General features: G+C 50.4%; 2 protein-coding genes and 1 pseudogene across 2 annotated transcripts; all 3 read left to right on the top strand.

Annotated features, from left to right (window-relative positions):
- The first annotated feature begins 2,634 nt into the window (after window positions 1-2,634).
- On the top strand, window positions 2,635-3,552 carry LOC136460880 (LEAF RUST 10 DISEASE-RESISTANCE LOCUS RECEPTOR-LIKE PROTEIN KINASE-like 1.2). The gene has a single exon (XM_066460416.1). The coding sequence runs from the start codon at window positions 2,635-2,637 to the stop codon at window positions 3,550-3,552; it is 918 nt and encodes a 305-aa protein (XP_066316513.1).
- Window positions 3,553-5,691: 2,139 nt separating this feature from the next.
- Window positions 5,692-7,016, top strand: LOC136460879 (LEAF RUST 10 DISEASE-RESISTANCE LOCUS RECEPTOR-LIKE PROTEIN KINASE-like 2.5). Its single transcript, XM_066460415.1, has 2 exons — window positions 5,692-6,526; window positions 6,943-7,016. The coding sequence occupies exons 1-2, from the start codon at window positions 5,692-5,694 to the stop codon at window positions 7,014-7,016; spliced, it is 909 nt and encodes a 302-aa protein (XP_066316512.1).
- On the top strand, window positions 6,562-13,528 carry LOC136456399 (LEAF RUST 10 DISEASE-RESISTANCE LOCUS RECEPTOR-LIKE PROTEIN KINASE-like 1.2; annotated as a pseudogene).
- The last annotated feature ends 11 nt before the right edge of the window (window positions 13,529-13,539 follow it).

The raw sequence follows: 13,539 nt of genomic DNA, 5'->3' as shown, positions 1-13,539 counted from the left end.
CGAGTAGACAAACAATAGAAAAGTGTGCAAACACGGAAACACCTACCGCACAAGCGCTGTCATTTTAAAAGTCGCTGGTGGCATTACGAATCATGAAGACCACTAGGTTTTTAATGTGAAAACAGAGACCTCTTAGGTGGAACAATTTTTTTCTTACAAATTGATATCACGAAATTAGGTTCTGGATAATAACCATCACTAACAACAGAGATTAGAGCCAGTGTTAACCAGCATATTACGATTTGTTCAGATGAAAGCGACTGTGTAACGTTAAGAGTCTATTTGAGGGAACCTGTAGAGCAGTTTACAGCTGTCGGGTCCATAAACCCGGGGTCCCTCGGGGATCGGCTTCTGCGCCAAGGCTCGGCCCAAAAGTCTAAAAACAACAGGGCAAGGGGACGGTCCAGCAACCGACCGGAAGGCCAGGCTCAAGAGCAACGCCCGCTCGTCGGCTACTTCAGCCCACCTATCCGACCGGGTCGCTCGATTCGGGCTCGAGCCGGCCTCCGATCGGAAGGCCTGCCCCCAGCCCTACTTCCGACTCCGACCCCGTGACCGGGGCTCGTGGAAACCCGGCTCACCGCTCTTCTCCGACCGGCGCACTCAGAGCCGACTGGAGCCATCCGACCGGGGGCGCCCCGTTCGGTAGGAACCAGAAGACGTGTGGAGAAAGGCAAGGCAAAGCTCACAAGTCAAAACCACTGTACCAGGGACCATACCCTGCACGAAACAGTACTCTGCAGCCACCCTGACACAAACAGTTTTGTAGACGCCGACATCTCCCCCTACAGTATTGTAGGGGCCGCTAAAACTCCCATACGGTAAGCCCCCCGCGTGTCTCTGGACATCGATCGCGGTATGGGCACCAGGATTTGCCATACCGTATGAACATAGGGTGACTCCTCACATGCCACTAGGCATCAAATAGTATTTGTAGGTATCGACGTCCATCCTTCCTGAAGAAGATAGCACGACCTCCCGTGCGCATCTGACGTTCTACAGCGACATCAACAGTGTTGGGGGCACCTACCATTATCCAATCCTCATCGACGTGGGCAGCAAGGCTTAAAGACATCCGTACCCTCTCCCTCTCACCTGTAGAGCCGTCCCCTTCATCTATAAAAGGGGATGTGCTCCCTCCAACAAGGGGACCGATTCAAGGAAGCCAGAGTTCCTTAGATCCACATCGACACCTCACAACCGTAGAACCACCAAGTTTCGACCGCAAGCACACGCTCGAACACCTAGCTCGTAGCGAAGTTCCTGTCACTCTCGGCCCTTCCGGTCGGAGCCGACCGGACCTCTTGTACACCCCATCTTTCTTTCTCTCGTTTGTAACCCCACTGCAAACTTCGAGCATCTGGGCTCAGGAATAAAGTCACCGACCGACCCCGACTGGACGTAGGGCACGTTGCCCGAACCAGTATAAATCATGTGTCATTGAGTGCTAGGCCACCTCCGATCACAACGTACAACAAAACTACAAATATTCACTAGTTGGCCACTTTCTGCACCAACAACAGCTGAATTGATCTGACCAACACCAAATCGGGTTAGGCCGAGAAAAATGATTAGATCGAAATGGTTGGTCCAAAATTCGACCCAATGCACCGACGGGTTGGGTCGGGCTACTTCTTAGAGTTTTTCTACTTTGGGTTGAGCCATGTGTCGAAAATCATGGCTTGAATCTGACCCGACACACTAGCTGATTAGGTTTTTTTTGAACAGGAGGTGTGAAGTGGTTTTTCGAAATCAATAAAAAAAGTTGTAAGCTGGAAAATGAATTGCTCCTGATTCATGTTTTTCCTCCACGGAATTTATCCAAAAAAAAAACTACTCACACACTTTCGGACAGATAATTGTTTCTCTCCGAAAGCTCCTAGGAAACCCAATTTGCAGCGCCGGTTCATCAATTAACAAAATGTGATTCTTGAAAAGGAATAGAAAAAACATCGTGAGCGAAGACTTTCATTATATACTGCTATATCCCTTTGATTGGCATACGGTCCAAATGGAAGTCAACTAAAATCATACTCCGTACCGAGCAGTAGTAGGGGCATGTTTAGTTGCCTGAATTTGGCGCCGCCAAAAACACCGTAGCAAATTGTAGCTACACTGTAGCATTTCATTTGTATTTGATAATAATTGTACAATCGTTGACTAATTAGGCTCAAAACGTTCGTCTCGCAGAGTACAATCAAACTGTGCAATTAGTTTTTGATTTCGTCAACATTTAGTACTCCATTCATGTACCACAAATTTGATGTGACGAAAAATCTTCTTTTTACATAGTGTCAAAGTTGGGAATTTAGGGTGAACTAAACGTGGCCTAGGTTAAGATCGTATCTTGCCTGACTGGACCAACAAGCCTAGGGAGGACGTAGCAGGCAGCCCACGATCAGTGATCAAACGGCTTGGCACGGACCGGGAAGACCGCCAAGTCCACGGCAAGTCTCAATCCGTGTTATCTCCTGCCCCACCTCCGGGCCCACCAGCAATCAACCTTCGCCGAAACCCGGTCAAGTCCATGGCACCTATAAACGGCGGCGGCCGCAAGTCACAAGCAACTGCGTGCCCAGTTGGAGCTAACAAAACAGCCAGATGAGCGCGAACCCACCTCGTCTTCTCGCCACCATGGCTGCTCACCTACCAGTACCACGTCTCCCCGTCCTCCTCTTCGTCTTCCTCGCCGTCCATGTCCATGTCCCTGCTTCCCATGCCATCTCTCCGTCGCTCCCGACCACCTATGACGGTTCGATTTGCTCGGAGTCGATCAACTGCGGCGGCGTCAATATCAGCTATCCCTTCTACCTCGCCGACGTGACCATAGAGACCGCCGATTACGGATACAGCTACTCCTGCGGCTACACCGACCTGAAGATTTTCTGCCAAGCCGAAAGGCCGACCGGGATCCCGGTCCCGGTCATCAGTCTCGGCGGCGAGAACTACTTCATCCAGAAGATCTTCTACGACAATCACACCATCATTCTGGCGGACAGCGACGTGTTCGTCGGCGGCAGCTGCCCTGCAGTCAGCCACAACGTCAGCTTCAACGAGACATGGCTGTACAACAGCAGCGCCTTCCACAACCTCACCTTCTTCTTCGGCTGCCACCTAGGCGATTCCATGACGCTTGACTTGGACGCATACAAAATCAAATGCGCGGATTTCAAGAGTCCGCCAGATGCTGGCCCAGGAGACTCCTTCGTGGTCATGACTGATGAGCATGAGCATGACTGGTATCCGGAGCAAGAATTGGCGATGAACTGCAACATGATTGTCACCGTGCCAGTGAACCACGATGTTCTGATGGCACCAAGTAACCAGCAATACCTCAGAAGCGGCGGGTATGGAGACGTGCTCAGGCGTGGGTTCGAGTTGGAATGGGAACGTCTCACAGCGTATGGGTGTCACCTGTGCGAGGAGTCGAACGGGCGATGCGCCTATAGCCAGCACAGGGACTTCCTGGGCTGCTTGTGCCACGGAGGGAAGGTGGGCAACCCGGACTGCGAACACATCAGCACCGCAACTGCATCACGTAAGTCCTCCTGAACCAACCCTTTGTTTTTTGCAATCACCAGAGCAAGCACCGGTTCCGTCAGTAGCTTGCAACCTCGTAGCTAGCTGCTAGCCCCGCAATGTCCCGTGTGTGCGCGTCCCGCTGCTCCTTCTTGCCTCGTGCTGATGGTGAATGCTTTGACTTTGATCTAGTCTACACTTCGTCGGGGTTTGCCTGGGAAATTAATGCTTGGGTAGGTACAGAGCTGGAAATTCTGGCTCCTGCTTGCATCATTCGACAAGGATGTTTACAGCCTCGCGACCCTCGTTCTGCTTTTTGCACCAAATCCGTCCTTTTCTCGTGAGCGAGATTCATCAGGCGGCCCGGCGGCCTGCCGTGTTCCACGAGCAGAGGCGGTATTGCCCCTGTTTCACTGTGGAACAAGGACCACGATGCTAAACGGCAGACGCAGCCCACAGGCGGACAGCCGGACAGGCCTGGTTCGCGTTGCCAAATGGAGAGGTTTGGTAGCGCTGGCTGGCTCTAGCTGTCTAGCAGGCGGGCAAACATTGTTTGGTTTTCGTTGCTGTTGGATCTTTGTTCCGTACGTATAAGCCATGTTTTAGTCCATCCGAAGACGTGTTTCCAGGGTTGGAGTTGTTAGTGAGTGTATGCTTTCTATTCGCTTTGATTTCAGTGGTTCACAAAAGAGGACTGACAACAGGAGGCAATAATATCCCCAGTTTACCTACCGAGTAGATGAGTGGGTTCAGACTCCACCACCTAGTTTCGCAAAGTAGAGTCGAGGTTTGAAGTCACGTTGTCCAAGTTGTACGAAGTTTTTGTTTTTGTTTTGTTTGTACAGTTCCATTTTCTTTTCTATCATCTAGACAAAGTTTTTGCCGTTCTTTCGGGGAAAAAAAAAAGAGGAGTAGGTCCCTGCTCTTTGGTACTCCTATGGTTATGAAGTGCTGAGCGCTGACCACTTTAGAATATTATAAAGCTAAATTTTCTTCTACGGTAGTAGAAGGCTTAGTGGAAACAATCATTAATTCTTCTAAGAAAAGGGATTATCAAGCGGAGATCCAAGACCACGCCCACGCGCCTTTGCTTCTAGTGACGGATGTAGAATGAAAGTTCAGTGAGGTCTGAAGTCGTCATTTTTAACCTTCAACCTCTTCTCTCCAAAGCAGCCATTGGCAAAATTCTTAGAGGGTTCTAGGGGACCCTATGGAATTAGCGACGGTATGGGGGCTTGAGCCACCACCCACTCGCCGCTGGATCCATCCCTGCTTGCTTCCATGACATTGTTGTTGTGCAAGCTTTGTATTGGAGCGACAGCAAACCGGTAGTGAGAGTGGAGACTGTCGTATGGAATCCTCTAATTGCTAGGAGTGTTTTTTTCATGCAAAGACGTGGTTCTTGGTCTTAGTCGTGATTCGTGACGTCATACTTTTTGTTTACTCCAATTTCATGGTTCCCAACCTTAGCAGCCGTGTTACTGGAACAGTGTTTTTCTATCATAATATTTTAGTATAAACTAAATTTCAGCATAAGCGGGCGGAGGGACGTGGAATAAGAAATGTGGTACTACATCATGTTTTTTAACATAATAGGAACATGAATAGTTTTTCCTGAACGAGCAACTTTCCCCGACACTTTTCCTCAAAAAAGTTCCCATCACTGCATGACAGAGGGGATCAGAGGACTGGGTCCTGACTAGGATCCTGAGTACCACTGCATTATGTAGTCGCTGACCATGTACATCACTGCATGACAGAGGGGATCAGAGGACTGGGTCCTGACTAGGATCCTGAGTACCACTGCATTATGTAGTCGCTGACCATGTACAAGTGTTCAACGCTAAACGCAAATTTTTTTTTATTATGGTTTGGTGTGGGAGAAAAATAGTATTCTAGTTTATAATTCATGATCATTTACGACCCAGCCAATAGGGGAGGCAGGAGTCATAAGCCGTAGCCGACCTTGCGTGGCAAGCGATTGGCATTTCGCGACACCCAGGTGGCTGGTCAACCACGGCTCTTCCGTCTGGTGGCGCCCTCGTCTGCCACCCAACCTTCCGAGAAGACTCCCCAGCCCCTTGTTGCCTTATAAACAGAGAGAGCCGAGGCCGGCGGCCACCGAACTAACGGGGAGGGAGAAAGGAAAAAAAAAACTCGACTTATTCAGCCATGGCCCTCTGCTCGCTTCGGCACCGACTGCCGCTGCCGCTTCTCCTTGCCGTCTTATTTGTCGCTTCCCGTGGCGATCCTTCCGACGACGATTACATGTACAACACCTCCATATGCAAGGTGCAGCCATACACATGCGGCGATGTGAATATCAGTTACCCGTTCTATCTTTTCGATGAGACGGCAGATGTCCTGGGCAACAACTCCTCCTCCTGCGGGTACCCTGGGCTGGCCATCGACTGTGTGGACGACAAGTATCCCATCCTGCAACTCGGCAGCGGCCCAGACTACTACTACAACGTGACGGGCATCGACTACACCAACTCCACCATCTCCCTCGCCGATCCCGATGTCCTCGACGGCGATGAGAGCTGCCCGGTCGACCACAACGTCACCGTGCCGCCCGCCGTGTGGCTCAACTTATTGCCAGAGTACACTGTTGGTTACCTCCTCTTCTTCGCCAACTGCTCCATCTCCACTATCCCTGGGCAGCCTTACATCAACCCGATCACATGTCCAAGTTCTTTGGATGGTTATTATTCTTTTGTGATTCCTTCGGAGGTGCCCCACCAAACTTTGTCACGGGAGTGCAAGCAAGTTATCCAAGTGCCGGTGCTTCAGAACGACTCCCTGACGATCGATTCGCAATGGAGCACCAACGGGTACCGCAACGCTCTTAAACAGGGTTTTCAGTTGGGATGGAACTCGAGTAGGAAGTCCGAGCTGTGCACCGACTGCGAGGGATCCAATGGACGTTGTGCCTACAGCAGATATGGGGAATTCGTGGCTTGCTTGTGTACCAACGGCCGAGTGAGCAACCATGAATGCACCAAAGGTAAGCCCTTTCTGTCTTGTAGTACTACCTTTTCTCCTTCCTTTTTTGGTTGAAACCAAGCCTTTTCTCCTTCCTTGGTGTCAAATTGCTAAGGGGGTCCATTAGCTTGCAGCTTCATCAACTGTAAGTAGGCAGGTAGCTCCTAGTTGTAGCTTCAGTAAAAAAAAAAAGTTTTTGTTTCAAATTTTACCTTGGAATCAAATCTTTGCTTGGCCTGAACAAAGAACTTCGATTGCTTTTTGAAAATAAAAGGTGTCGAAATGGATCTAAATTAAAGGATGAAAAATCTGTAAAAATCAATCAACCATGTAGCAATTTTAGACCTGTCCTTAACAGGACCACCAGCAGAAGCCTGCCACCAGCTTGCCATATTTTGGACCATCTGCATCTTATTCCCCTTGGGCCTTCAATGTCAGTTTCCTTCCAACCCAAAAATCTGCAGCCGCCGCTCCCTCGTGCTTACCACTCTGTAATGTTTTACATGAGTTAGGTTTAAGTTCGAAGTCGCATCATCAACTACCTGATTACAGTAAGCCGGCAGCTGTATGTGGGATGGAATGTAATAATGGCACGATTGGTTCGCTTTCAAAATTTGTCATACCACTGATCAATCTCTAATTTTGGCTAGTATTTGGTTTGCTACCAAAACTTGCTAAAGTCTTACATTTGTCTTGACAAATCTATAGCAATGATTTTACCCAACTTTTGGCTTGTCAAATCTTTAGCATGACAAATTTTAGATGTTAACCAGGCTGAAAGTAATAGCCGAACACGACCAGGACCAGCCACTCTGACCGATTCTTCCCTCTGAACGCGATGTGTTGTTGTGGACCGCTCTGTTCTCCTGAACGTCCACAACTTGGACCGCGCATGCTCTTATATTTCTCCACGGCTGCCGTCGGCGGGAATGAGACAGAACTTTTACAGCCCATCGCCGGCACATGCCTGCTGCTGCTGGAAGCCACACCGCCAGTGATAGGAGGAAGCGGCTCAATTTTCTCAAGCTGTCTTTCACGGCCATAGACTCGATCTTCAGGAACCACTGACCGAAGCATTTCTGCCGTAGCATACATACGGCATCGTTGAACACGCGCAGGAGAATAGGGCAACCATTCCAAAACGAAAATTGGAGGGGGGAAAAACAGCCACCTGCACAAGGATAATACCAGTATAGTAATAAAAAAAATAGACGACCAATAGCTCTTCCTTTTGACGCCAATTTGGAAAAGTGACTAGCCACGCCCCACTCTTTCTTTAGTTTGTCTGTTTTGTACTTGTACTTGTGTTTTACTGCATTTCATTAATTTGATCAGTAGGGGCTCCTTGACCCTCCTGTTTTTTTCAAAAAAAAAAAGCTCTGGAGTCGCCATGGGATAGGGACATGGGTCAGGTAACGCAGCGACTCTGGCAGTGTGGCGCGGTAGGCTGGCAACGTCGCGACTCGCGAGTCCGCTACTACGAGCAGGCAGGCCCCTCCTCAAGCCATAGTTTGCCCGTGTGTCCTTGCCCGTCGTCAGTGTCAGCCACCCAACCTTCGCCGGTACTGCACGGCTAGCTGCACTTGCCACTACCAAAGCGAGGCTTAAAACATCGCTTGACCAAAAAAACCGGAACCTGCCCGCCGTCCACCAACCAAAACTGCGCGCCAGAAATTCCTGAGACCTGAACAGAGCTGCCAGCTTCCCCAGCTGCCATGCTTTCCCTGAGCCACCACGACCGAGGCCTCCTCCTCCTCCTCGTACTCCTCCTACTCGCCGCGGCCGTCGCGTCGCGCGGCGATGACGACACGTACGCCGTCTCCGCGTGCCGGTCTCGGCCGTACCTCTGCGGCGGCGTGAACATCAGCTACCCGTTCTACCTCGCCAGCGACGACGCCAAGGCGGTCCCGGACCACGACGGCGAGTCCTACTGCGGCTACCCGGGCCTCGCCGTCATCTGCGACGGCGCCAACAACAAGCCCGTCCTGAAGCTCGGCGACGACAACTACACGGTCTCGGGCATCGACTACGCCAACCTGATCGTCTCGCTCGCCGACGCGGACGCCGCGGGCGCGGGCAACGGTGGATGCCCCGTCGTGGACCACAACGTGACCATCCCACCGGCCGTCCGGCTGTCCCTTATTCTCCACAGCGTCGACTACCTCTTCTTCTTCGTCGGCTGCTCCTTCGGCCCGGAGGCCGAGCCCGCTCCCAAACCGCCGAAGCCGCCGACCATCAAGCCCATCACCTGTGGAGACATGGACAAACCGGCTTCCATGACGTCTGGTGCTCCCGCGCGGCGAGGTGCCTCCCGGCGACTGGTCGAGCGCGTGCCGGCAGATATTCGAAGTGCCGGTGCTCAAGAGCTCCATCCCGCCCGACGCTCAGGACCCGGTGTGGAGGAAGGACGGGTACGGCAAGGCCCTCCGCGCGGGGTTCCAGCTGGGCTGGGACCGGAGCTCCGGCGGTCCGTGCGGCCAATGCGAGCAGTCCAGCGGCAAGTGCGGGTACAACCGCGCCGGCGAGTTCCTGGGCTGCCTCTGCCCCGACGGCCGCGTGGGCGACGGCGGCAGTTGTAGTAAGATCTCTGCTGACTCCTCCGCTCTGTCTTGGCCCGGTACGTAACAGCCATGCTTTCACCGTCCAAATCGCCATAGAAATGGTCGAGCCATTAGCCTTCGATGGCGTGCATTCATTCTATCAGGCTGTCATTACTACCTGCATAATTACACACCATATCGCTGCTAATAATCCATGGTTTCCTCTGCACGCTAACGCTTTCTTCTCTGTCCGGAGAAAACACTGTCGCGTTAGAAATACAGACAGACACTATCAAATATCTGGGTGTGAAACGAACCAGAGCTTAAAGCGCGTCAGTCCAATTAGTCCGGGCTCTGCTGCTCAGTAACCCGTCCTCTCTCGATAGAGATGTGTCATAGACTCATAGATAGCTTGAAAGCACCGCTCCGATCCGATGGCGCAACGGCACCTCGCGGCTTGTTTTCCAGTGTCTGTCGCCGGCGGGGCTGTTGGGACGAGTCGGCCTCCGAGATTTTATCCAGGACCACCGAGTTCGGTCGCGTCGCTCTCAGCACGACCACGCGTTGAGGAAAATCGATAGAGCCACAGCGACGGGGCTCCGTCTCGCCCAAGACTTCTTGTGTCTCGTCGTACGGCCAAGGAGCGGTTGAGAATTTGGAAGTACTCTTTGCATCCATCTCTCCTACCTTCCGTACCCTATATGTTAGCTGCTCCATGCAAGGCTGCAGCACCAAATCATGCGACTTCAGTACTGCTCTCTAGGCACTTATACATAATTAATTGCTTAAAAAGGACGGGGTTCCTTTGCTACGATCGATTGCCACATCACGGTTTGCATGACAGTAGCTTACCTTCATGTACAAGACTCGTAGGTGCAGCCTGTAGGCTGTTGCTGATTAAGCCTTACGACGTTTATGGCCGAAAACCCCACCTAACAGAGAGGCCCAAACAACGCTCCCCGGCAAGAGCTACTTGCGGAATTAATGGTTGCGCGTCTAATGACTTAAAGAGAGATCCATGCCCACCTGTCGATGTAGGAGCACAGCAGAAACTGATGCGCACCAGCGTAGTCTTGTTAATTTCAGCGACAGACATCTCGTCGCTCTAACTGAAAACCGCGACGCTTCAGTTTTTTTTGTGGTTGCATGAATCGCTGGTGTTCACATTAATTGGGACCGTTGATGCCTGAGATAGCAACTTCATATAGTAGGCATTTTCACTCACATTATTGGTAACTGGATATACTGTAGAATCACTGTACTACTTTGGAACAGTATGAGCCATGAGCCTCTAGCCTTAAAATTTCTATGTTCAAGACTTCAAAGATTATTGTGTTCTTCAACTAGCAGGTTTAGAGTGGTAGCTTTACATTTCAAACCTTCTTCATTCAAGACTTTGATTCCCTGGTTAGCCTTTTCAAACTGCTCTGATTTGTTTGAGATGTTGATGAGGATATAATCTCAAAAACTAGTACTGGTAAAAATTGCTTCTTCTTTGATTTGATGGCTTTCAACTGCTCTGATTTCATATTGAGATGTTCACTTTTGGCTATTCAGAAAGCTTAGGAATATTTCAGATGTCTGTCTTGCAACGATATTTGTTGCCCACCTTTATTTTGATGCCGACCTCCTACCTATAGCCCTGTGTCCTGAGTCCTGAGGGACATTATGATTACGACTTTATATAATAATATATATACAAAGACCAAGTTATTCACCAAAGGCGAATTGATTACTTGCCTCCTGCAACTTTTCCCTGTATCGTAGCATTTTTCTATGTTATTACATGATGCATCGTATCTTCCTAAAGAGGAGCAAGTTTCAGCAAAATAAAAGAGAGGACAGAAGGAAGATCTTGCATCATGCTCCACTATTACTACAAGATATAGATTATTCAAAATGCAGGATCTGCCTATCTGGTCAAAAAGGACACTGAACTTGTTTTACATTTTGGCCTAAGTTACCAGCAGGATCTGGATCCGTTGCCTTATTGACAAGGAGAATTATGTCTGCGAATTTCAACAGAGGAAGGAAACAACAATAGAAAGTTACTTTTGCTGCTTCTAGCTCTGCTACGCATCATATAATTCAATTGAGTTTATACAAATGAAACTCCATATCCTATTACTGAACTACTGAATTTTAACAAGTGCACCTGATCAATGGAATGAAAATAACCACCAAAATTTCTCGGTTTGCAGTTAATTTTTCTTACATTGTCTTCCTTGCATGAGTTTTCTTTTGGGGCAATTTCTAGTGGAGTCTGCCTTGTTATTTCGAGTAGCATGTACTACTTTTGTTTGATGTAAATTTCTCGGTTTGCAGTAATACTTTTGTACTTTGTGTTTCTGTTTAATGTAAATCAGCTTAATCTTGCTCAAATCTGACACAGTCTTTTGTTCGTTGGCATACAGGATCAAAAAGGAAAACGGCAATTATTGCTGGTAAGCACTACGCAGCCTTTATCTACAATGTTTCTTAAGTGGTCCACTGTTGGCTTTCTACATAAATATATCCCCTTTGTTCCCACACATTTTGCTGCAATCCCTAGTATTACGTATATCATTTTACAGCTAATTGCAAATACCTGTTTCTGGAAGTACGCAGCTTTCAGCGATACTAGAAGATTAATATGACTGTAATATTAACTCACGCAACCTTTTCAGGTGTCGTGGCTGGTGGTGCTGGTGTTGCAGTACTTGCCGCTGCAATATTTTTGTTCATGCGCAAGAGGAAGCAGAAGAAAGTGATCAACTCATCTTCGAAGCTCCTCAAGTACAGCGGCTCTGGTGGGACCCCGCGTTCACGGCTCGGCGACATGGAGTCCGGCAGCATCGAGGACCCGCCGACGCACCTCTTCACCTACGAGGAGCTCGAGGAGGCGACCAACTGCTTCAACGAAAACAGAGAACTCGGTGATGGTGGCTTCGGCGCCGTCTACAAAGGTACTCCTAGAAATGATCTCTTACAAAGCCATGCTCCCGCCTTTGGATTTGCACTTAAGTGCCAATTGGCATTCTACATTGTTCAGCAAACCATGCGACTGTCAGTTCGTTCCAAGATGTTGGTCATTGCGTGGCACTATTCATATAGGCAAACCAAACTACGCAAAGGCAGCACTAATAACACCAGGCTCTGGTTCTTTGTGCTCACTGCTCAGGGTACCTCAAGGACGGGCGCGTGGTGGCGGTGAAGCGGCTGTACAACAACAGCTACCGGCGCGTGGAGCAGTTCCAGAACGAGGCGGCCATCCTGTCCGGGCTGCGCCACCCGAACCTGGTCATGTTCTACGGCTGCACGTCCTGCCAGAGCCGCGAGCTGCTGCTGGTGTACGAGTTCGTGGCCAACGGCACGGTGGCCGACCACCTGCACGGGCCGCGAGCCCCCGAGCGCGCCCTCTCGTGGCCGCTCCGCCTCAGCATCGCCGTGGAGTCCGCCGCGGCGCTTACCTACCTGCACGCCATCGAGCCGCCCGTCGTGCACCGCGACGTCAAGACCACCAACATCCTCCTCGACGCCGACTACCACGTCAAGGTCGCTGACTTCGGCCTCTCCCGCCTCTTCCCCCTCGACGTCACGCACGTCTCCACCGCTCCCCAGGGCACACCAGGGTATGTCCATGTCGTTGTAGTTTGCCACATGGTGGCATCACGCTGTGATACATCCACCAGTTTACTGTTTGCCCAAAAGGTAGTTCCGTTGATCTCAACAGAGAACATTTTGTGTTTTTGCACATGGCTGGCAGGTATGTAGATCCAGAGTACCACCAGTGCTACCAGCTGACGGACAAGAGCGACGTCTACAGTTTCGGAGTGGTGCTGGTGGAGCTCATCTCGTCGAAGCCCGCCGTCGACATCACCAGACACCGCAACGAGATCAACCTGGCCGGCATGGCCATCAGCAAGATCCAGAAGTGCCAGCTGGAGGAGCTCGTCGACCTCGGCCTGGGCTACGAGACCGACCCGGCCACCAAGAAGATGATGACCATGGTCGCGGAGCTGGCCTTCCGTTGCCTGCAGCAGAACGGCGAGATGCGCCCGCCGATCAAGGAGGTGCTCGAGGTGCTCAGGAGCATTCAGGGTGAATGCCTGATGGCAGAAGGATAGAGACAAGAAGAACAAGGACGGGCCCGTGTCTCCCTACCACGGTTCATGCTCCGTGGGACAGCAGGGCCACCACGCCCAACACCAGCAAGGACTAGATTAGTTAGTGCTCGAGGACTGAGACCGCCCGAGATTTATTTGTGCTTCATGTTTGTATTTAGGCTTCCGCATAGAGAACTGCTTTGCTGCTGTGACTGAGCCATGTCAGATTGCCTGTCATTTGTTTTCAGGCTTCGTGGTCCCTGGTGATGTAAATATTTGTTTTGTTGGTGCTGTCAGGACAGAGGGAATGTACGTATATGTGTAAGAGTGGTGAATGGTATATACACATACATAAACATGAGTACTAGTACCAAATAGATGCCCCATTATCTAACAAAAGTACTAAATAG

This window comes from Miscanthus floridulus, chromosome 6 (genome assembly GCF_019320115.1).
Source record: "Miscanthus floridulus cultivar M001 chromosome 6, ASM1932011v1, whole genome shotgun sequence".
NCBI lineage: Eukaryota > Viridiplantae > Streptophyta > Magnoliopsida > Poales > Poaceae > Miscanthus > Miscanthus floridulus.
This window is presented reverse-complemented; position numbering and strand designations above follow the sequence as displayed.

Excerpts from the sequence above, each read along its gene's own strand:
- LOC136460880 (XM_066460416.1), top strand. The coding sequence starts at position 2,635 with ATGGCTGCTCACCTACCAGTACCACGTCTCCCCGTCCTCCTCTTCGTC.
- LOC136460879 (XM_066460415.1), top strand. The coding sequence starts at position 5,692 with ATGGCCCTCTGCTCGCTTCGGCACCGACTGCCGCTGCCGCTTCTCCTT. Across the intron at positions 6,527-6,942 it reads CAACCATGAATGCACCAAAG|TTTCCTTCCAACCCAAAAAT; the intron begins GTAAGCCCTTTC and ends CTTCAATGTCAG.